Source organism: Gadus chalcogrammus, chromosome 18 (assembly GCF_026213295.1).
Source record: "Gadus chalcogrammus isolate NIFS_2021 chromosome 18, NIFS_Gcha_1.0, whole genome shotgun sequence".
Classification (NCBI taxonomy): Eukaryota; Metazoa; Chordata; class Actinopteri; order Gadiformes; family Gadidae; genus Gadus; species Gadus chalcogrammus.
In genome coordinates this window covers 2,130,353-2,154,240 of record NC_079429.1, presented here as the reverse complement: position 1 = coordinate 2,154,240, position 23,888 = coordinate 2,130,353, and the positions used below count along the sequence as shown (strand labels likewise).

Here is a 23,888-nt window from a genome sequence, read left to right as displayed (position 1 = left end):
GTGTGGAATCTGACAGTTGCAGTGAGACCAGAACGGCACCTCCCCCCCCCCCCCCCCCCCCCCTCTCTCTCTCTTGCTTACAAATATTCGCTGCTGAGGACCTCGGAGAGCACTTCACACACACACACACACACACACACACACACACACACACACACACACACACACACACACACACACACACACACACACACACACACACACACACACACACACACACACACACACACACACACACACACACACACCACCCCCGCTGCTTTAGAGTCCAGCATTTACTTTCTTTCTTTCTCTCCCATCTTCTCCTTGCCGCTTCCTCCTTCCTGTTCAGCACTCCTCTTTCCCATTGTTCTCCCTCTCCCCCTCTGCTCCTCCCTCAGACATGCCTCGTCGTCAGCGCTCCTAATCCTCCTCCTCCTCCTCCTCTTCCCTTCTCCTCATTTGCGGGGGACCCATGGTCGAGTAGAGGAAGACCAGCCTCTGATTGGCCTGCCGGTCGTTCGTGGGGGGGGGGGGGGTGCTAACTACACGTAGCGGAGCTACGGGGAGATGAGTGATGCGGCACTCGACCACACGCTCCCGGTTCGGGAGAGTGGGATGAGCCCTTTGTCTTGTCTCATTAAGTGAGTACTGGAGACCAGACGCTCCACTCAGGCCTAATGGACACGAGCACAGCGCCTCCTCTGACAGGAGCCAGGCTGGGGCTGGGGGTGGGGTTGGGTGGAGTAAGAGCTGCAGAGAGTAACTCAAAGAAAGTCGGCAGGTCACGGAGACGGAAAGGGGAGAGGGAAAGAGGGAGGAAGAGAGGGAGAACGAAGGAGCGAGAGAGGGCGAGAGAGACGGACAGCCTTGCCTGGAGATGAGAAGGAGTAAATAAAACAAGTCCGGCACTTAAGGCCAATTTTCAGACAGCAGCTTCTGAACGTTTGATCCTCTGCTTAACAGGTCTCTGAACAATCCGCCCGGGTCGCTTTCCCTTCAACCGGCCCAGCAGAAACATGTCCTCATACCGCCGCATCCTCAAGAGCAACCTTGACAGTGTCTACAAAAGCTCCCCCAGAGTACGCTCTTGTGTTGCGGGCCTAATAACTGCGAGCGTCTCCGAGTTGGTCTCATTAGAGTTGAAGGTAATGAGATGGCCCGCCATTGGCTGCAGTTTCCGTGTGTGTCGTTTAGGAAGCACGAGACGGCGGCGCGGTTCTGAGCTGTCCCAATTATCTCTGCCGTCATGAGCATCTGAGGGAGCTCGCGGCCATCGACAGCAAGGCCACAGAGGGCACCGCTGGCCCAGAGATGCTTAAGTTGTTTTTGCGAGTCGAAGTCAAGACTCAGGCTTGTGGTCACGAGTCTAAAACAAGTCCCCTGACTCCGGTTGCAGGTTCAATTCTACTCTCAAGTCTTTGGTCACGAATCGGACTCAAGCATCAAGTCTTTGGTCGCAAATCCAAGTCAAGTCCAAAAATATACAATACAAATTATGGGACATAAATCTACATTTAACATATATTGTATTTTTTTCAGTATTAATGTGAAGTTTCTTATATAAATTATTATTGTGGGCTGATTATATTTTAGTTCTGTGGATTTGATTTCTTAGAAATGCACTTTTATGAAAAGGTGCAACGGCATTTTAAATACAGAGCACTACAGATTCTAGTATAAAGGAGCTATAACAGATAATACGCCAGACTGTAAGGAAAATACACACCCCGCACCGATTCAACCCGATTTAACATATAATCAGATGTGACAGTTTTGCCATGTATATACTCTGTAACGTTTCAATATGCACAGTGCAGCGGACAGCTACTCTGTTCTTGATCCTCCACTTCCTTTGTGGTGACTAGGCTCTGGATAATGACTTAGTTCCATTCTCACTTACGCATCGTGTGTTAATATAGAATAAATGGTCAAACACATTTTACTGCGTGGTTCTCAATTGTTAATGAAAATTGTTCAATCTTTGACGTACGCGTGTGCCTTCAGGCGTCAATGATTACGCTTATTGCGCACTGAAGGCATAAGGTCTAGCAAGGAATGATATTGATCTCCTCAGATATTTCCTTTAGCTTAATGCACCACAATGACGTTTCCCAAGTCACAAACCCAAGTCCCCATCTCTGAGTTGGCCCTGCATCAAATAAAAGGTTTATAAAACTTCCTCAAAAACTAAAAAGTTGCATAAAATGTTCTCAAACAAAAAAGTTCAAAGCGAGCAAATTAATAACAGGTGGGAATTTTTGAGCTGCAATATAACCCTCTCCCCCCCTCTCCTCTTTCTGTCCGGCTGTTTATTCGCAGGTGTTCAAAAGGTTGTGGATAGAAAACTTTAAACGATGCCCCTTTCTTTGCTGCTACAGCTCAACTTCTGGCCCCTTCCATGAAAACAAAAGAGGAAAAACAGAGACAGTTGGCTGGGTGGGACGTGCCGGTGTGAGGGGGTTTAGGAGCACTTGTTTTGGAATGCACACATAAAGATCTTTAGTTTAGACACTTTGAGCGGAGTGCTCAGGGCTCTTGGACTGTAGGGGCCAATGACAGGTGTGATCAAGGTCTCCCCAGCAGTGGAGGGTCAGTGAGTCTGCAGCCTTGAGATGGTAATTACACCCATTACACACCAGTCACACTGCCAGAACACTCCATAGCGCTGTATATAGCAAACTGTGGAACCTGCTCTGTGAAATGCTACAATGAAATGATGCAAAAAAAGCTTGAAAAATACCTATACTTTAAAAAGGTTCTGAAGTCTCTTTTTTTCCCCATTTTACAATCACAGTGGACTTTTATATTTCTTATCACTGTTCTGACCAATGGGAGCAGAGCAAATTCCCAGGACTCCCTTTTTGAGCTGGCGGAATGAAGCTCTGGAAAAAAACGGAGGTTTTCTTTGGCTCAGTGGCTTAAAGCATTAATTATACATTGCAGTGTATTTACCGGGGGGTGGGGGTCTTACGCTCTGAGGAACCATTGGGGGATTTTGACAGAAATATCACGAAAAGCTTTTCCCCTTGACGACTTCTGCACTCTGATTATATATTCATCTAAATACATTAAATCATCACTAAAACCCATGAAAGCCTAAATCTCCCTTTCTTTTTTTCCCCCTCCACTGCTGCGCTTATTTTAGACTTTTTCTCTGGCGCCGCCGCCGAAAATCCCTCTTAAATCAATAATCATTTAGATGATAAATTAGTGACAGAAGCCTAACTCTCGGAGCCGCCCTTCGAGCAACGGCGCATCAAAACACTCAGAGCAAATCAAATATCAACAACTCGCTGAGCTGCAAGACAATAACATGATTTGTTACTGCAAACTCATTTAATCTTTTCTATTTGAAGTAAGTGGTTATCATAAAAAAAGGTGAGCTGTAGCCGCAGGGATTGCTGGCGTGAATCCCGCTAATCTGCGGCGATTTACAGGGGTCACATTCACATACAGATACAACAAAACAAACTGGGTTCAAAGTGCAGGATTATCCCGCATGATATACAAAATGATACGGTAATAATGATAATAAGACACCTACGGTACACTCTTCCTCGCCCCAAGAGCACATCCAAGGGCAAAACTCAAAAATGATGGAAACGGCACAAGAATAACTTTTTCTAAGCGGAAGAGACGGGGGGGAAGCCAGATACTTTATGGACTGACGATTATGGACTCGCCCGGCATTTTAATCAATGATATCAGTTCATTTTCATACGGAGAACGCCGGGGTCAATCCCTCTCTCTTTCAATCCATTTCCCTGTCGCTTCACTATGTATATATACCCAATACCGGGCCCCATACTGCATACATTAAGGTGAAACAGCCATGCGGCTGGCACCAACGCTGCCTTCTGAGTGTTCTTGAGGATTTGATGAACGGAAAAACAATTTAACGAGTGGCCGTTATGAGTTTAAATATTGTGTCTGACATTTACGACGGCGCATAAATTCGAGACGCAGTTGCTAGAATTAGCGATGCGCGTGTGTGGCCCGGCGCCAACGTGCAGGCCTGGGACGGAGCGATCCCGACGAACCCCCGACTGTTCCCGCCGTATTGATCCCGCTGCAGAAAGACATCGGCTACAAGTACGACATTGATACGAATGAATAAAAACATGATTAAAAAAGGACCTGCCCGTTCACAGACATCCAAGAAGACAAGTACACTTGAAACGTATATCCCTTCATCCCAGTTACCGTCTCCCAGGGCCCCGCTATGACAACGTCCACCCCTGGCACACTGGGCCCTTTCAAGAGCGAGGAGAAAGCCCCTTGAAGACCACAGAAAGACCACAGCTCGGGATAGAGCAGAGAACGAAGGATCCCTCCTTCCAGGGATGAGCGTCAGGGGGCGCAAGGGGTGTACCGCAGTGCACGTTCATCACGGCAGGAGAAGACACCTCTGCCCGCCGGTCCGTCCTGCTCACCTGGAAGATGTTGGAGAGGTCGCGCAGGTTGAAGACGTAGTGGAACTTGACGGCGGTGGGCAGGAAGGAGGAGGAGACGCGCTGGTGGAGGCCCAGCGCCAGCTGCACCAGGGTGGGCGCGCTGCGCTGCAGCTCGGGCCCGAAGCCCGCTCCGCCCAGCCGCTGGGTCAGGATGGAGGTGTAGATGGTGGAGAGGGCGTCGGCGCCCGGGAAGGACAGCGCAAACACAGAGAAGTGGCGCTGGAGGGGGGAGGAGAGACGGGTAAACGTGTTGGTGATGGCTCGTGAAGTAACTATTTAGTCGTAGAGGCGTAAATGTACAGAGAAGCAAAAATAACATGGGTGCAGAAGAAGAAAAACTGCATACAAACTTTCATAAAAAGGGGAAGCATTTTTTTGGTATATATATACACGTCTGTAATAATATTTATGAAGAGTGTAGTCACATAGGACGTAAATGATTGCAAAACTGGGGCGAGACAGGGATGTTGAGAAACTCATGATACACACTCTTTCGTTTTTGGAGCAAAAAAAACAACTAAATATTGCTTGAGAGCACCAGAAGTTGACAGAAATGGCCTTGACGTTCTTTCTGATTGCTGCAGCGCTCGACATGAGACAGAAACGTCCACCCAGACGCATGAAGGACGGATTCATTGTAGTCATCCAAGCATGGTGGATGAGGTGTCAAATCCTCCCCACACGCACACACAATGTAAATGGCTCTGGGTGTCCTGGAGCGTGACACTAATGCAATACCTTTTTATTATTATTAATGTCAAGAAGGGGAAATGGTCATGTACATGGCTTCTGATGGGAATCCATGGGAGTTTTAGCTGTCTGTGTAAGTGTGAGAGTGAGAGAGAGACAGAGAGAGGTCGAAAGAGAGGCCAAGTATGTGTATGTGTGTGTGTGTGTTCGCATGGTATTTGTGAGTGGGTGAGAGAGAGGCCGAGTGTGTGTGTGTGTGTGTATGTGTGTGTATGTGTGGCCTTGTGTGTGTGTCTGTACAGACTTGCAGGCGTGGGTTGATGGTGAAGCTCCCTGCCGTCGGGTTCATGCAGGAGACGTACTGAACATTGTGGACCTCCTTCAGAAGCATCTTGGTCCGGTCATACCTGCACACACACACACACACACACACACACACACACACACACACACACACACACACACACACACACACACACACACACACACACACACACACACACACACACACGATTCAATTTACATAAGTACAAGATTATACAGCACAAACACACAAAAAACACACACACACAAAGACACGACGACATCATTATTCGACAACCTCTACACACAGGCATACACGGGCCCATAGTTCCCATCGTGCCCCGGTCGATGGGCACGCCTCAGCTCTTGCATATCGCGGCCCCCTAACATCCTTCTCCTTCTCAATTTCATACTTGGAGCGCTCCCAGCAAATCTCTAATGGGCCGACCTTGTCTAAATCACTCAGCGCCTGCGTCTGAGAGGCGCATCCGTGTCCACAATGCCCTTGCCGCCCTGTCTGGGAGCTTAGCCACGAAAAAGCCTTTTTTTTTTCTGAGGCCAGATCATAGAGGCAGAGGAGTTCCTGTCGGTTGACATTCAGGGCAGAAAAAAAGAAAATAAATGAAAACTCTTGACTGGGTGTGGGGGGGGCCGGAGTTGTGAGGCGCACCAAAGCATTTCAGATCAATAGGGAGCAACACGAGCAGGAAATGACATGATGGAAGTAGTGGTGGGCCGGTTTAAACTGCAGCACTCATCCTGGAAAGTGTCTGGTTGGGTGGTGGGCGTGTACTGATGCGTACAGGAGGCATTGTGGGCAAACCACTTGGCCCCGTGTCCTGGTAAATACTAATAAAATACTAATTAAACCGGTAAAACCAATCACGAATGTCAAAATATGACGTGATCTCTAAAGAAAGCAGCGTTTTTTTACTCAAAGTAAGTCAAACAAATTATTAAAATCAATTTAAAAGATTTCTGGCCTCAAACCACTGTATATTGAAGAGCTGCTAAATAAATATGTATTTTTTAATATTTAAAATTGATAAGATCATAATGATACGAGAGGCAGTGGGACATCATCCAAAATGGAAATTCGGGAGCATTTGTCAAAACGGGAATCACTCTCTCTTATTGAATTACTAACTAAACAGCGGCACGCGTCCAACAATGTTATCAAGTCCATCTTCCTAACGACGAGCTCAAAAAACGGGCAGCAGCCAAAACGTTGAGTTTTCCACCCAGAACTCATACTGTAAGCAAAGCACGAGTGGCACGCCGTTCTGCTCTCCCCCATCTGCCGTATGGGCACCAGCGAGCCCACTCCCTCCTTCCTTCCTGGAGGGGAGGGGGGGGGGAGAGAGGAGAGCGAGCGAGAGGTACAACGTCTGGTCCAGACGCCCGTCGCCTCCCATCCAGATGACTTTAGAACTTTCCCTCTCTCTTCTTGGCTCTCTCCCTCAAGGAGACGTCCAACTCTTTATCTACGCTTGCATCACATCCAAGACCGGGCGTCGCTTGCCGAACACGACGTGTAGCAGCAGCGCCGCGCTTCCAGCGATACAAACATTGGTGGCGTTCCAGAGAGACGCTGGCCGGCCCCAGCGGCGGCAGAAACGCTTCAAGGACTTAAAAGTCATTTATCTAAGTGGTGACTCGTCTCGTCTGTGCGACTGTAAACGGTGGAGGGAGCCGGCTCCAGGCGGTGAGTCGGGGCGGCCAGGGGTCTCCGGAACCATCCATTCAGGTTTCAACGTGCACGAGACCCCGCTGTGACCTCCTCATCTATTCCTCATCCCATTTCAAACGCATCGAGCTCTTTGGATGTTCTTAAGAGCAGCGCAATACATCAAGCTGGAATGGCACTGTGAATAAAACGCAAATTTATGCATCACGAAAGAACTGTATTTAATTAGCAATGGCAGCAGTATCAGCTCTTCTGGGAAATGTTTGTCTCTAATCCGAGGGTGACTTTGATTAGAGTTGTGACACCACGCCCTCATTCAAGCTGCCTGTCCAATGCAGCCCACATCCCTGTATTCAAGGTTCTTAAGGTGTGTTCGAGATGCCTCATACACCACCCGCAAGAGTTGGAAGTGTGAAAGTGTGAAATCTCCCAGCTTTCTTGCAGCATTTCATCGAGGCACGCCCCCTTTTGGTCGTAATATCTCGGGATTCTGAGAGTCCACCGAGTTCAGAGAGGTTGACCGTACGACTCGACAAGGAAAGATGGCTGCGCCTATAATTTGATGTAGTTTCTTTATATTTGTAAAAAAAGAAAACAAACGGCAAGTTTTGCCATTTGTTTTCGAGCTGATTTGCTGAAGAAGCTGTTAGCTGTAGCTAACAATAACACGCTGGACTACGACACACCAGTAGTTGTAGTCCATGTGGTGGTAGGGGTTATGACTCACCAGTGGTTGTAGTCCATGTGGTGGTAGGGGTTATGACTCACCAGTGGTTGTAGTCCATGTGGTGGTAGGGGTTATGACTCACCAGTGGTTGTAGTCCATGTGGTGGTAGGGGTTATGACTCACCAGTGGTTGTAGTCCATGTGGTGGTAGGGGTTATGACTCACCAGTGGTTGTAGTCCATGTGGTGGTAGGGGTTATGACTCACCAGTGGTTGTAGTCAATGTGGTGGTAGGGGTTATGACTCACCAGTGGTTGTAGTCCATGTGGTGGTGGGGGTTATGACTCACCAGTGGTTGTAGTCCATGTGGTGGTAGGGGTTATGACTCACCAGTGGTTGTAGTCCATGTGGTGGTAGGGGTTATGACTCACCAGTGGTTGTAGTCCATGTGGTGGTAGGGGTTATGACTCACCAGTGGTTGTAGTCAATGTGGTGGTAGGGGTTATGACTCACCAGTGGTTGTAGTCCATGTGGTGGTAGGGGTTATGACTCACCAGTGGTTGTAGTCCATGTGGTGGGGGGTTATGACTCACCAGTGGTTGTAGTCCATGTGGTGGTAGGGGTTATGACTCACCAGTGGTTGTAGTCCATGTGGTGGTAGGGGTTATGACTCACCAGTGGTTGTAGTCCATGTGCTGGCGTATGAGCGTGTGCGGCTGGACAGTCCCATAGGTGTCCACCTCCGGCATGTTCATGTCGTCCACGAAGTACACCAGTCTGCGGCTGCCCGGGGGTCCGTAGTTACGGCCCGCCTTCTTCTCTAGGGGCTTCTCCAGCACGGCTGGGGGGGAGGGGGGGGGGGGGGGGGGGATGAGAGTTGAACAAGAGAAGGAAAGAACGGAGGAGAGGAGACGGAAGAGAGGACGGTGGACAGCAGAGCTCTTCATGGGTCTGCACAAACGTGTTCTAGAAACAACCGAGCCCTCTGGTCCACATTGGATTATGGCCAGCTGGGTCTGGGTCGAGTTTGGTTCTATTGCGGGGTCTCGGGTCTGTTCATCATCGGGTATAAGACCCGAGTGTATCCGAGAAGACCCGTGACCAGTGCTGGTCATGAGAGAAACTGGAGGGAGTGCTTCGTAAACTTGCGTGATGATGTGGCCGACCCTTAGGATGGCGTTACAAAGAGTGAGAAAGAGGTGAAAACGCAAAAAGAGAGGGAGCTAAGGGGTACAGAGTAGGACCAGCGAGGGTATTCGCGGAGGTAAGGCCTTGTGTATTACGAGTGATGGACTGTCACGTTTCAAGTCATACAAGACAGGCACATCGCAAATTTCAAGGTAAAACCATAGCCTATTCATGCTAGGTCTTATTCTAGGCCTTTCTTTTATTTTGTTCTCCCATGATTATTCTACAATATGTTGTATCCGACATGATAAATGGAATTAGCTGTAGAACTGCAGAACCACATCATTTAATTAAAGGGTCCATAAAATACCCCTACCGGGTAAGACGTATCTCAAAAAACTCAGCTCAGTATTTCTTGAACTTTAAAATACATCTGATGCAATGGGATCTCGAAACAATTTTCCCAAAATCTGTTAGGCGTCGATGCCTCATTTGGACCCTCGAAAACCTCCTTTGGAAGGTGGAGGAGATAAGACGAGGCAGAACAGAGGCTGCTGCAGACATGAAAGGAGGGAACGACAGAATAAACTCCCAGCTGTTCAAACAAAGGGAGAGCTTTGAAGGAGCTCTGTGTAAGATGGGTTGCGCCTCTAGCCTTTAACAAGGTGAGCACACACACAGTTTAAACTGTAATGCATAAAAAGCTTTCCGGCAAGCAACAAGAATGTGTTTAACCTTTTCAGAGCTAATGTTGGCACTGGGATTTAATTGAGGGATCAGGATCAACAGAGAAACATATGCGATGACAAAGATTAAATGCTAAAAGGTGCGGTTGGTGAGGTTCCAGAGCTGGAAAGATAAAGAGAGAACTCGGCAGAGGAAAGCGTGACTTTGAAATTAAACAACTAAAATAATCTCCCTCCCTCTCTGCTCGCTTCCTCCCTACATTTCTCAGACATTGAGAAATGGTGCAGCAGGATGGATACCCCAAAGCAATCAGCGAAGGGATACCCCGTTTGGTCAGAAACAAGTCTAGACTGAAATTGTCTCATACAGAGGCAGACGCAGTCAACTCAAAATAGATATGGTCAAAGAGCATTTCTCTAACTAATAGCTGAGGGAGGGCTACACCATTCCTAAGAAATGACACTCAAAAACTGCTCCTCACCAACCAACAACATTTCTGATATAGATTAATGATGTCGATTTGGTGTCAATTAACCCGTTCTGCAGTGAGTCCATGAACACAATTCACCCCAGCCTGATCTCGGATATGAAGACCAGCAGGCGCGGAAGACATCGGCTTTCGATTAGACGCACCGCTAGACGATTAATGATATCATTTATCAATTAAAGAATTAAAGTACATTGATTTAACGTTGATCCACTGGTCGGGCTGAAACAGCCGACGGACAGGCGGAGGAGCTCCACCTACCCTGCAGCATGGCGGAGGTGGTGTAGTAGTTGAAGGGGACGTTCTTGGTGGTGTATCTCTCGGGGTCCAGCGAGCCCAGCTTGTCGCCCACCAGCACCGACTTGCCGGTCCCGGCGGAGCCCACCAGCATGACGGGCCGGCGGTGCTCCAGCAGGCGGTCCATGAAGTACCGCACCCTGATGGTCTCCGTGGTGGGCACCAGGCAGGCCTGCAGCACACACACACACACACACACCAGACATCAGACAAGCACACACACACACACACACACACCAGACATCAGACAAGCACACACATGGACAGACATCCAACAAATACCCCCCCCAAAAAATAAATTGATACAGAGAGCCAGAGACAGACAAAGAGAGACAGAGACACAGAGAGAGAGACAGAGACAGAGACAGAGACAGAGAGAGAGAGAGAGAGAGAGAGAGAGAGAGAGAGGAGAGAGAGAGAGGAGAGAGAGAGGAGAGAGAGAGAGAGAGAGAGAGAGAGAGAGAGAGACTTCTTTAGAAATACAAATACCTGAAGTGGCAGATCCGTGTCCATTTCGAATTTGGGGACAATTTTGGACCAGGGCTCAAATTTCTTGGTCTCAGGGTCGATGTAGTAGTCAAAGACGGTCCCCTGGGACGGGAACTTGACCGTTTTGAATTCAGTCACCCACCATTTGCTGAACTCCACCCGGTAGTCTACCAACTGGCGCACACACACACACACACACACACACACACACACACACACACACACACACGGTTTGAAATGGGAAAAAGGGTAGGTCTGTAGGGTTACGTGTCAATATTACATAATGACTCCTCTCTCCTCTCCTGCCTCATAGATACTGACGGGGGAAGGTCTGTGTGGGTAATTTTCCCAGTTGTGCTGAATGCAACCTGGCAGACAGGTAAATTACATAAGGAAGATGTGACACCTGAAAGCACAAAATAGATATGACGCCCAATTCATTTAGGCAGACAGAGGTAACCCACACACACACACACACGGGTACATATAGACACACTCACACACACAGGCACATGTACACGCACACACACACACACACACACACACACACACACACATCACGCACACACACAAACACACGTGTAGACAAACACGAGTTCACCGTCACTCCACCCACCAACCCAACCCCGGCGCTGCAGTCAATAAAACCACTTAGCATTTAAATGCAGCTCTGATGGGAAAATAAAGTGGAGCTCCCTCCTTTTTTTGATAGCAGAAGGAATTCTAGCTTAGCAAGTAGCTCAGCAACCACACCAACCACAGGCTAATTTCCAGCCACGCCTTTCGAGGAAAGGTTGATTAAAATCCTGCCCGCCAAGCCACCACTTCCTGTCGAAGATGGCCGCGTTAGAGCTAGCTAATATCTTGTGGATGAAGCAGACGCGTAGAGGTCTTCCTGAGATCTTTACCACGTACCTGAAGCCTAACGGACCTGCTAAATCCCTTCTGAGATCCCATTTGATCCAAGAATTCAAAGATATATAGACTGAACGCTTTTCGTTTCGAGTTATTAGGGACCCTAACCGGTGTATGTCCTAGACTGAAACCCTCAACCCAAGACAATTTTATGTTTTTAGCATGAGAATGTTCAGTACCATTTTAATTAAACTAATTAAAATGGTACTGGAATACCATTCTCATGCTAAAACATTAATTATGTTGGTACATGTGCAGCCTAATAAAAGGGGATCAAAGGAACAGAGAGACCCAACGTGAACAGGCTATGGTTTTACTTTAAAAGATGTGATGTGCCTTTGTTATTCGAGTCGGTAACAGTCCACCTCACGCAATACACCTTACCCATCTCTACTTAAAGCCTTTCCTCCTCAAGTGGATGGAAAAGGTATTCAAACATCACATATGAGTACAGCTAATGGAGACGAAGGCCTAGCGTACCTGGTCCTGGAACATGGCGCCCCCGAAGGCCCAGACGGTGGCGAAGACAAAGTAGAGCTCGTGGAGCTCCTTGGCGCAGTCGGCGGGCGTGTTCTCCGGGGTCAGCAGACACTCCAGCAGGTGGCACAGCGTCTGCACCAGGCTCTGCTCCGGCACAGGTATGATCTGCTTGAACCTGGACCCAAAACGTACCAGACATCACGCTTAGTGAGGGAGGAGCCAGGACCAGGACTAGACCAGACATCACGTTTAGTGAGGGAGGAGCCAGGACCAGGACTAGACCAAACATCACGCTTAGTGAGGGAGGAGCCAGGACCAGGACTAGACCAAACATCACGTTTAGTGAGGGAGGAGCCAGGACCAGGACTAGACCAAACATCACGCTTAGTGAGGGAGGAGCCAGGACCAGGACTAGACCAAACATCACGTTTGGTGAGGGAGGAGCCAGGACCAGGACTAGACCAAACATCACGCTTAGTGAGGGAGGAGCCAGGACCAGGACTAGACCAGACATCACGTTTAGTGAGGGAGGAGCCAGGACCAGGACTAGACCAAACATCATCTTTAATGAGGAAGTCAGTGAGTCAGTCAGTCAGTCAGTCAGTCAGTCAGTCAGTCAGTGAAGTTTATTTAGATAACACACTAAACAGACAAGTAGCAAAGTGCTTCACAGGCATTAAAGAAATTAAACACTCAGGAACACGAGACACTGTTGAAACTTCAAATTGTGCGTTGTCAACATTGACAAAACGGTTGCCTTAACTAATTTAATTGCTTGTCAAATACCCATCTCGAGGAGTCACCAAAGATTTCCATGAAAATCAATCTTGATTTTCCGCGTTCAAAAATTGTAAAAAAAATGAATAATAACTTTTCTCAATTATTTGTTCACCTCCCATTTCTTCTTATGCTCATAGAATGTACACATATGCATACATAGAATAATGACATATAAAATGAGGACGTATTTAAGGGATAGTAGGGTGCGCCTTCACCTTGTTCTGATGGTTTCCAGGCAGCTTGGCAAGTACTTGTCGAATAGAATGGTCAGGTTGGCCTTCTCTGATTGGACCTCCCTCCTGTCAATCCAGCTGGACACCGGTGGGTTCCAGCCCAGGTCTGCTGGGTTTATATAGAGGATGCCTAAGGGGATGGAAGAGTCACTCTGGGTTCAGTCCCGGTTGCATTGACGTGTGTGTGTGTGTGTGTGTGTGTGTGTGTGTGTGTGTGTGTGTGTGTGTGTGTGGTGTGTGTGTGTGTGTGTGTGTGTGTGTGTGTGTGTGTGTGTGTGTGTGTGTGTGTGTGTACGTCTTTATATGTGTGCTGATTCATATCCATGTTATACTGTTTATGACTGAGTGCTCGCGTCTGTGCATTTGTGATGGATTCATATTCACATTTTAAATATGCGTGTGGTGTGTGTCCGTGTGTGTATTCATGTGTATTTGTATGCGTGTGTGTATTTATGTGTATGCGTGAGAGCATACGTGTGTGTGTGTGTGTGTGCAGAAGTGTGCGCATATGTGTGTGCATGTGTGGTACCTGCTCTGGACACGGTGGCGGGCGTGGCCGTCCGCAGATGGCTGATCTCAAACACCAGCCTCATGGTGGGGTTCAGCGGGATGCGCTCGTTACTGGCCAGGGTCAACACCTGTGGGAGAGCTCCGGTTCATATTTGTAGCACGACCCAAAAAGGAAATGTTATCATAATGTTTTTTGACCTGACCCTAACCCCGGGTCCGTCCCGAAACGACCAGGTTTGTTTTAGGGAGAAACCCACCGAACAAGGACGGTAGGAAGCCTGCAGTTCAGATCACTGGGTGGTATCCACACACACACACACACACAGACACACACACACACTACGGCGCTGCCCACGTTCACCACACCAGAACAAACCAGTGCCTGATTGGGTCTATGCATATTGCCGCTTTGATAAGGGCAGAGAATATCTTGGCTTAATTGCCTCGCAAACAACGAGGTTCTGGTTGGTGAACCCGGGATGCGGACTGGAATGAGGGCTTTAATAATGTATGGCAGGGAGGGCTGGAGAACGACGCAGCGCTATTGGACGCTGCCGACCTGGAAAGTTGAACTAAAGTGAAGTCTGACTAAGTGTGAGCCAGGGAGAAGCTGTAGAGAGGCAGGGACAATGGCAGGATTCAGTCTACCTCAGACAGATGTAGGTAATCCCTATTTATTCATACTCAAACACATGTGGAACGTAAATCCGTGAACAAAACAATATATTGACTTATAAGCAACCTTTTGCAGTAGTTTGCAAATTTAAACTTTAAAAAAAAATAGTTGCATGAATTGCGATTAATTTGATTCAATAATTAGCGTATCACTTCATTGATCAAAAAAAAAATGTAATCAATCGACAGCCCTTATTGTTTCATATGTCTTAATCTGACTGAATGTAAGCCAGGTAACAGCTTGACCCAAGAGCGACAGGACAACACTAGCTCTGCTCTCAGTGTCACATGACCAAACCTTGTTGTCGTCCATGACTGTGTTGAGGGATTCTATCCACATGGGGTCAATGTCCCCGTCCAGAACGATCCACTTGGGCCCGGTGTGGCTGAGGTTAGCCAGCTCGCGCATGATGTTGGAGAACAGGCCTGGAGGTAACAAGAGAGACTTTCTCTAGTTAGAGCGAGTGATAGAGGTACGACTTAAGAGCGATTATTTGGAAGGAATGCCGAAGCCAGCTATTCGTTGGTGAAATGCTCCATGAGAATATCTGTTACATGTTGATAGCGCCTGTACCCGGATACAATTTCTGACCAATCGGGGCATCTCTTCCCTGATTGGTTAGGGGTTTCTATCTCGCCTGTCAATCATGACAATCAGGTGTGTGAGACCTCAACGGCAGAGAGCGGAGGGGGCGTTATTCGGGTTCCGTGGTTCCAAAGTAAGGTTTACTCTTTCACTTGATGTTGAAAGATTTTAACGTTTTTACGATTATAATTATTTTGAATATCGTCCATCTTACCGTCCTTCCACTCTCGGGTGGCAGGGTTGATGATGCCGAACAGCTCGTCATTGGTCACGGCCTTGGGGTTGAGGTCCGCCCACACCGGGCGCCTCTTCATGTTCTGATAGGTCTTCTGCAGTGACCTCAGCACCTGGCTCTTCCCCGTGCCGGCGTTCCCGATGACGAACACTGAGTGCCGCACCGCCAGCAGCTCCTCCAGCTGCACCACCTGGACACGGAGACACAGAGGGGTTTAGCTCAGCTAGGAGGAGCCGGGGATCGAGCTAGCAACCTACCGGTGACCAGCCAACACGCTCCTCCTCCTCAGCCACATGTCGCCAGAGAAGGTAAAGTAAATGATTACTAGAGCAAGATTTATCTGTTTATCAACCGTCAGTTCATGCTTATTACTGCATTACCTAATGTTACTTAATGGGTAATTAAGTAACCCTCCTTGTAAGGTTTTTAGAAACCATGTAGACTCACAGGTAAAGATCCCTGCTCCATTCCCAAACTGATAACCTCTGCACTTATGAATTGTTATGATTTCAGCAACCAGCAACAGAAGCAATCCATATTTGGCACAGTGCACAACACTGAGAACGGGACTTAAATGAAGCCTCAAGTCTATGCCCAAGACGCATTAATATTCAGACCTTCATAACTTTTAGATAAAATATAATTGACAACCAGGACCTTGCAAAACACACAATACAAAAATTGAACGAGCCCACTAAGGTTCTAAACAAACGAAGACTAAAAGTATTGGCTTTGTATTAAGACAATTAAATCACATTGGTTCCCGTTGAATAATGGCACGTTTTTCTGCATTTAGCTACCGCAAACCACCTAAAGGCCTTTAGAGGAACTACATGCTAGTCTTTGCCATACACCACCTTTATGCCTTTAGAGGTACTGTATGCTAGGCTCTACAGTAAACCACCTGATGGCCAATAGAGGAACTACACGCTAGTCTTTACCACAAATCAACAAAGACGGCGAGAGGAATAAACATGCTAGCCTCTTCCATCTTCTTCTTCCCTAACCCAAACAGACGGTCCTGCCTGCCACTTGCTCTGTGCTGCATAATGCTGGCGATTTGTATGCGCTCCTGTGGGCCCGACCCGGTGTACAGGAGGCAGGGGTAAGGTCTGGCTCACTGCAATGCAGCACCGCAACCAGCCACGCATAGACAGCAGCAGTTCCCACAGCTTGCATAAACACACAGTGCGTGTGCGTGTGCGTGTGCGTGTGCGGGCGAGCTCAAGAATGCCAGCTTTGGGGATCATGGAATGGAGTTTCGGCTGTCTTTATCCAACAGTAATGTTGAACAACTGTCTCTCTCTCTCTCACCGTCTCTCTATTGCTGTCTATCCCTCCCTTTCTCTTTCTCTATCTCTCTGTGTCTTTCCTTCCACTCCGTCTCTCTCCCTCCCCCTCTCCCTCCTCCCTCTCCCCCTCGCCCTCTCTCACTCAGAGATGGAGCTCTCGATCGATGCCATCGACCAGCCCCCCCGTGGCACGTACTCCCGATCCATTGATTGAGAAGCCAGCCCCCTCCCTCCTGGAAGACCGTCGACTAATTACCTTACGGCTTTCATGTGGATCTCTCTCTCTCTCTCTCTCTCTGTGTGTGTGTCTCTGTGTGTGTGTGTGTCTCTGTGTGTGTGTGTCTCTGTGTGTGTCTCTGTGTGTGTGTGTCTCTCTGTCTCTGTGTGTGTGTCTCTGTGTGTGTGTGTGTGTGTGTGTGTGTGTGTGTGTGTGTGTGTGTGGTGTGTGTGTGTGTGTGTGTGTGTGTGTGTGTGTGTGTCCGTTAATGAGCCTGCCAGTGTCAGAGAATGTATGCCCTCTCTCTTCATCTCATCCCGCGGCTCTCTTTTGTTGCATTAAAAATCCACATTTCTAAAAGGGTGGTCCAAACAAAAGCGCTAAAGGTCCGGGCTCTGTGATGGGGGTGATGGGGGTGATGGGGGCGACAGAGGTGACGTAGGTGATCGGGGGGGGGGTTTCCACACCGCCTTTTGTCTGGTTGTTTGTTTTCTACGAGTGTCCCGCTCTCTGTGTCAGGCGGGGGGGGGGGAGGGGGTTAAGTGGGGCGACGCAGGGTGACGCCCCGGCTGATGGAGAGTTATTATGGGGTGCCGCTGTCTGCTTGACCCCCGGGGCAGATTGCACATATTTCCCTGCGGTGCCGCGTTCATCTGTCAGCGACACATAATGTCTCCTCTCAACACGTGTGTACAGTGTGTATACAAACTGCGTGTGTGTGCGGCCTCGTGTGCGTGTGTTTGTGTGTGGTGTGTGTGTTGCGTGCGTGTGCGTGTATGTAATGACTACGAATGGGGGGCCGGCAGGTCCGGCTCCTGCGCGGCGTCCGCAGCGTTACCGCGGGGTACTTCGGCGGTATTTGATCCATTCATCCCGGTCGCGCCGACCTGCGTGACAGTAATGTCTATTTCCCCGTGAAACTCTCTGCCGATACGGAGGTAAATAGCTTTCGGAGGGAGCCCACATCCGTCTGGGAGATTGCGGGGACTCTAATCTGGGCCTAACTGTTAATGATGAAGCCCGGTACAGGAGGGGACCGGCGCGAGGCGTCACTGTAGCATCGTAGCATCGGGGCCTCCCTCCCCGGCAATCAACCCTCACCGGGCAGAGAGAGCCGACTACCGGGCAGCAATCACAATGAGGAGCTCAACACATCACACTGACCCATGGGAGGGAGGGGGAAATAAATAAGAGAGAGAGAGCGAGAGAGAGAGAAATATAGCGAGGGAGAGCGCTAATGAGAGAATGTGAAAGCAAGAGAGAGCGATAGTGGATAGAAAGAAATGAAGTGGGAGACAGAGAAAGAGAAAGAGATAGACAGCAATAGACAGACAGGGAGACAGAGTAAGAGAGAGATTGATAGAACGAGAGACAAGGATAGGATGCCACAAGGGCATTCCAGTTTTACTTTTTAGTTCCTCCTTAATGTCTCTCTATGTGGTTTATTGGTTTCAGGAGAATAACACATCATGAGACTCCACTATCATCACACAACAAAGTAATAAAACTCACCATTTAACTATTCTTCAACCTTGAAATTATAAAAGATTCTTAGAAGATGTGTCTGTGGATGTGTTGCAACACTTGTTAAGAGAATAGACAGTGGGGGGCCGTTTCCTAGCTGTCTAACTGACACGGCAGCTTTGAGGTGGAAATGGCAGCAAACTTGAAGAAAAGTTTAACTAAGAAAAATATCTTCAATTTACTAAACTTGTGCGCTGCTTACTCTACCAAAACGCAGGTGTGTCCTCATATAACGACGACAAATAAGGGAACAATGCATTGTGCCCGTGGTCCAACACACACGACACGGACACACAAAGTAAAAGAAACACACAAAACACACCAACCGGCGTTGTTTTTCGAACGCGGTGCTCACCTTGAGGACAAAGTTGTCCTCGGCCTGCAGTTTGAGGTCCAGCACGGAGTCTCTGACGCTCTTCTCAAAGTCCATGTCCCTCTTGCGCGGGACGTCCAGGGCGGGGAACAGGTCTCCGATCAGCCCCATGAACACGGGCATGTCGTCGGTCACGATCTTGGGGATGTTGAAGTCCCGCAGCGCCCTCATCAGCACCTGGTCCTCCGGCCGGCCCGGGTCACCTCGCTTCAGCGCGCCCGCCACCACCAGCACCGACTTGATGGCTCGCAGGCCCCAGTCGTAGTGGTCCTGGAGGAGGGGGGGGCACCGATCACACACACACACATTGAACAAACGCACACATTGATCAAACAAATTTACACACAAACACCCGCACAATCGCTCACACAAAAACACACACAGTGTAACCACAAGTGCAATCACACACATTGAAAAAATGCACACGCATACACACACGCGCATACACACACACACACACACACACAATGAATAAACACTGTGTGGATTTCACTTCCGCTGCCCTGGGAAAACCTGTCGATATAATGACGGTAAGATGTTTTCACATGAAACATATTGTTCCTCTTCCCCTGAGTTAACAGCGCAATAAGGAACACACCCCGAAGGGAACGAATGCAATTAATCAGAGCATTCAGATATACCGAAGCTATCAAATGTTTTACTATTCAATATTCAGAAGCATATGCCTATGCGATTCTTCGATTTAAAAGGGCAATCCTGCGCTTGGCATTCAACTCGCACAAAGGAATTGTGTGGTTGTTCTTTAATACGTTTTCCAAAGGGGGGCGACGTCTGGTCAATTGAAAAACAACTTATTCTCTTGAGGAACTACGATTTTAAATTTGCTTAATAAAACTGGCTCACGGTCAATGAAAAAGTCAAGAGATTTATCACAGTCCCTGAACAGCATCCTCCGTGGTCCAACATTCATTCATCAGAGTACGAAAACCAAGATGCTCCCAAACTCAATTACCGTCTCCCTGGTGGGCTATCTTAATATCTAGCTGTGGGTAGCAGCGTCCCGACCAACACAACACCACACCACGCCGTGTCGGCATCCCGCATCTACTGGGTCGGCTGGTGGGGTGTGCGGACGGGCCGGGGGACTGTACGTTCTTCCAAGGTGTTCAGAGTGTCTATAAGCAGGAGGAACTTGCTTATGTGTCAAATAGCAGCCCCCCCCCCCACCCCCCCCCACCGTGCAATCTCTCAGACAGACTGAACAGAAAATGTCCCCAGGATGTTTCAAGGAAGTGAGCATTAATGAGCAAGTCACAGAACAGAAAAAAGACAAGAATACAAAACAACATAATAATTAAAAAGATAATATTATAAATATATTTATATGAGATTTTGTTAAGCATTCTTATTTAACTTTTATGAATTATTTATAGAAAATAACAAACAGAATCCCCAACCCGAGGCTGTGCCTCAGAAACCCATGAAAGGGTACGCCCTGCGTTTGACATCTCCCGCCATGACTTCTCGCCTTGACCCGGCCAGACCGGCTCAGGTCTGACGCTGCCGCCGCCGGGGGGCCCCCCCCCCCCCCCCGACAGACGCGTTACCGCTTGGCCCCGCCATGTGATCTATAAACAACCCTGAGCATCGTCTTATCCTCCCTCTCTCTACTCGCTGCGGAGTCCTGCCGCGCCACGGCCAACGCAGCAGCTGACAGGAGCGATTAGCAGCCCCGCCGGCCTCCGTCTGGGGCCCGGCCCTCTGATTGGTCGGATCAGATCGGCGAGGTGGTTTGTTGGGAGGAAAAAAATTGAAAATTCAGTCGGCTGTCTGCAGAGCCCGCATCGTCAGCAGGGAGCAGCCAACCCGTCTCGCTGGTTCTGGACCCAGCTCACGCTGCTAATTAGTCTGGGTGGACTAGATCAATGACATTATCTGATGCATCATACATTTGGGTGGAGTTTATTTACACTATTTATAGAATGTGTGTATGAATATGTGATTTATTCGTGGGGTATAACAGTGATAAATCTATTGTGTATTTGTGGGAGGCATCAATAATATGTAAAGCCTATAAGATCATGTGTAATAAATAAATAAATAATTAAATGTATATAATATATGAAATGCTATATGTGTATGAAGCATATCCATTATAATTAATAATATATACGTGTGGAGCATGTCAATTATATTTCTATAACAATATATGCTAAATATGTGTGGAGCATATCAATTACATTTATGTAATATAATATACAGTATCTATTGTGTGGAGCATATCAATAATATTCCCACCACCTCTTTCTTCTTCACATTTCTTTCATCAGCTTTGTTGAACTCAAAAGGAGGCAGAGAGGAAGCAGACAAACGGCCAGGTCTTCCAGGAAGCCCTGTTTGAATGACTTCCAGGGGATGACTCCCAGTGCATGACAATTCACCCTCTCTGCTCCCAACCAAAGGCAGAGGAAAACCTGCCTAGTTATGAGCCCGACTCCGGGCAAAACTTTGTTTGCGATCATTGAACCGATGACCCGAGCGGGCAAAAGAAAGAAAACCCCCATCGCCGATGATGGTATTAAGAATAACAATCATTTACTATTTCATACTTAGCCTGGGAAGTGCCCGAAAAGCTGAGAAACGCAGTACTGTGGAAACCACTTGTTCTACAGAGCAGAGTGCTTTCCCCGACTCATTGGCTCGCATTGATTCGCAGCCACGACCCGCGAGAATACACAGTACAGCAGCAGTTGGTTAATTATCATCTGATTTCATTACCGCTAAATTGCTAATGTCGAAATACACTTGAAAAGGAGACAACGGCCAACAACGGCACAGAAGTAGGAGGGAAAAAAAGGGAACTTTCTCACTTTAGAGAGAATCTGTGCTTTAGAGAAAACGTAGATAATAGTACTTTGCCATGGCACTTAAACAGGCATTGTAAACGCAATGTATTCATCTCTAATTGCAACATCTCAAAACCCCACAGTCAGAGTTGGGCGATTCCGTTGCTCATATTAGTCCACATTCAGAGCGATATTAAGGCATTATAAATATTTAAAATCTGTGGCTAGCATCCGCGGCATTTATTGTTCTGACATTGGGAGGACAGTGAGCTGTGACAAAAGTGTCCAAACACTCCGCAGTTGACATTTCCCGCGCATGTAACCCATTGTCGAGCGTGTTAGTGAACGTCCCTCATGGCCTGTATGCTGGGGGGTTGGAATCTCATCAAAAGCAGCTTTAGAATTAAAATGTCAAATGTGTGCGTGTTATGCGTGCTGGTATTCATGTTTCAGTGTATATGAATGCCTGTCCTTATGTGTGTGTTTAGCAGCAGTGTGTGTTAAAGTGTGGCTTCAGTTCTGTCCTTGTGTGTGTGCGACTGTGCTTGTGTGTGTTTTATGTGTGTTTTTTTATGTGTGTGTGTGTGTGTGTGTGTGTGTGTGTTTTTTTATGTGTGTGCGTGTTTTTTTATTTGTGCGTGTTTTTTTATGTGTGCGTGTGTGTGTGTTTTTTTATGTGTGCGTGTGTGTGTTTTTTTATGTGTGCGTGCGTGCGTGTGTGTTTTATATGCGCGTGTGCGCGCTTCTGCGTGTGCATGCGTGCGTGCATGTGTGATGAATATCCCGTTCCTGCGTGTGTTTGAGAACATGTCCAGTGCATGCATGTGTGAAGGAGGTGGATTGGGGTTAATTTCAAACCCAAGGGCATCATTCTGCTTGCGGTTGCAATGCAGTGCTACCATAAAATAAGAAGTCTCCCTCCAAGAATGGAGCCAATTCTGCCGCAGGGCCGGGGTCCTGCATAGAGAGCAGCTCTAGGTGTCCAGGTCTATAGTACCTACATAGAGAGCAGCTCTAGGTGTCCGGGTCTATAGTACCTACATCGAGAGCAGCTCTAGGTGTCCAGGTCTATAGTACCTACATAGAGAGCAGCTCTAGTTGTCTGGGTCTATAGTACCTACATAGAGAGCAGCTCTAGGTGTGCGGGTCTATAGTACCTACATAGAGAGCAGCTCTAGTTGTCTGGGTCTATAGTACCTACATAGAGAGCAGCTCTAGGTGTCCAGGTCTATAGTACCTACATAGAGAGCAGCTCTAGGTGTCTGGGTCTATAGTACCTACATAGAGAGCAGCTCTAGGTGTGCGGGTCTATAGTACCTACATCGAGAGCAGCTCTAGGTGTCCAGGTCTATAGTACCTACATAGAGAGCAGCTCTAGGTGTCTGGGTCTACAGTACTATAGAAAGCAGCTCTAGGTTTCTGGGTCTATAGTACCAATATAGAGAGCAGTTCTAGGTTTCTGGGTATATAGTTCCCTACTTAGAGAGCAGCTCTAGGTGTGCGGGTCTATAGTACCTACATAGAGAGCAGCTCTAGGTGTCCAGGTCTATAGTACCTACATAGAGAGCAGCTCTAGGTGTGCGGGTCTATAGTACCTACATAGAGAGCAGCTCTAGGTGTGCGGGTCTATAGTACCTACATAGAGAGCAGCTCTAGGTGTGCGGGTCTATAGTACCTACATAGAGAGCAGCTCTAGGTGTGCGGGTCTATAGTACCTACATAGAGAGCAGCTCTAGGTGTGCGGGTCTATAGTACCTACTCAGAGAGCAGCTCTAGGTGTGCGGGTCTACAGTACCTGTTTGGACAGCAGCTCCTTGCAGAGGGTGTAGAGGGTGATGAACTTCCGGGCCAGAACCCGGGCCTCCAGGAAGCCCTCGGCCACCAGCATGATCTCACAGATGAGCTCGAAGTCCGGCACGACCATGGCACAGGGCCTGCAGGGGTGAAGGGAGACCCGTTAAGGAACACTGGGGGCCGCGGGGAGCAGGTACACGCCAGGATCGATACGAGGCCGTGTTCAGGGCCGATGCTGACACTGAGGTTTTTGCAGATGCATAAAAACCAGGGAAGGTGAGACACCTCACAGGGGAGGCATCGGGTCACGTGTTTGTGGGTTTGGTTGCATTCGTTGTTGGGCGTGGGGACTGGGATAGGATTTATAGACGCGTTCCTTGGCCCAAACAGAGCATCAGGGGAGTGCACAGGGGTGTGTGAAGGGCTTGTGGGATGCATGGGCCTGACGGCCATTTTGATCATTGAGGATAGCATTAATATCATGGGTAATGAAACCGAGATGTAGGCTAGAATTATACTTAAATCACACTAAAACACATTGTAAAAAACGACTCGTCGAGATAGTGGAAACGTTTCTTCCCCGTTAACATCAGTTTCC

General features: G+C 48.2%; 1 protein-coding gene across 1 annotated transcript in view; it reads right to left on the bottom strand.

Annotated features, from left to right (window-relative positions):
- dnah9 (dynein, axonemal, heavy chain 9) overlaps positions 1-23,888 on the bottom strand; it is a 112,057-nt gene that overhangs the window by 45,370 nt on the left and 42,799 nt on the right. The window contains exons 37-48 of the mRNA XM_056577776.1: positions 23,292-23,430; positions 18,672-18,959; positions 15,263-15,473; positions 14,761-14,888; positions 13,807-13,915; positions 13,260-13,407; positions 12,265-12,439; positions 10,870-11,043; positions 10,345-10,552; positions 8,457-8,622; positions 5,431-5,533; positions 4,416-4,655 (exon numbers count right to left, since the gene is read on the bottom strand). Coding sequence (XP_056433751.1) covers positions 4,416-4,655; positions 5,431-5,533; positions 8,457-8,622; positions 10,345-10,552; positions 10,870-11,043; positions 12,265-12,439; positions 13,260-13,407; positions 13,807-13,915; positions 14,761-14,888; positions 15,263-15,473; positions 18,672-18,959; positions 23,292-23,430 — 2,089 coding nt within the window. The remainder of the gene's footprint in view (positions 1-4,415; positions 4,656-5,430; positions 5,534-8,456; positions 8,623-10,344; positions 10,553-10,869; positions 11,044-12,264; positions 12,440-13,259; positions 13,408-13,806; positions 13,916-14,760; positions 14,889-15,262; positions 15,474-18,671; positions 18,960-23,291; positions 23,431-23,888) is intronic.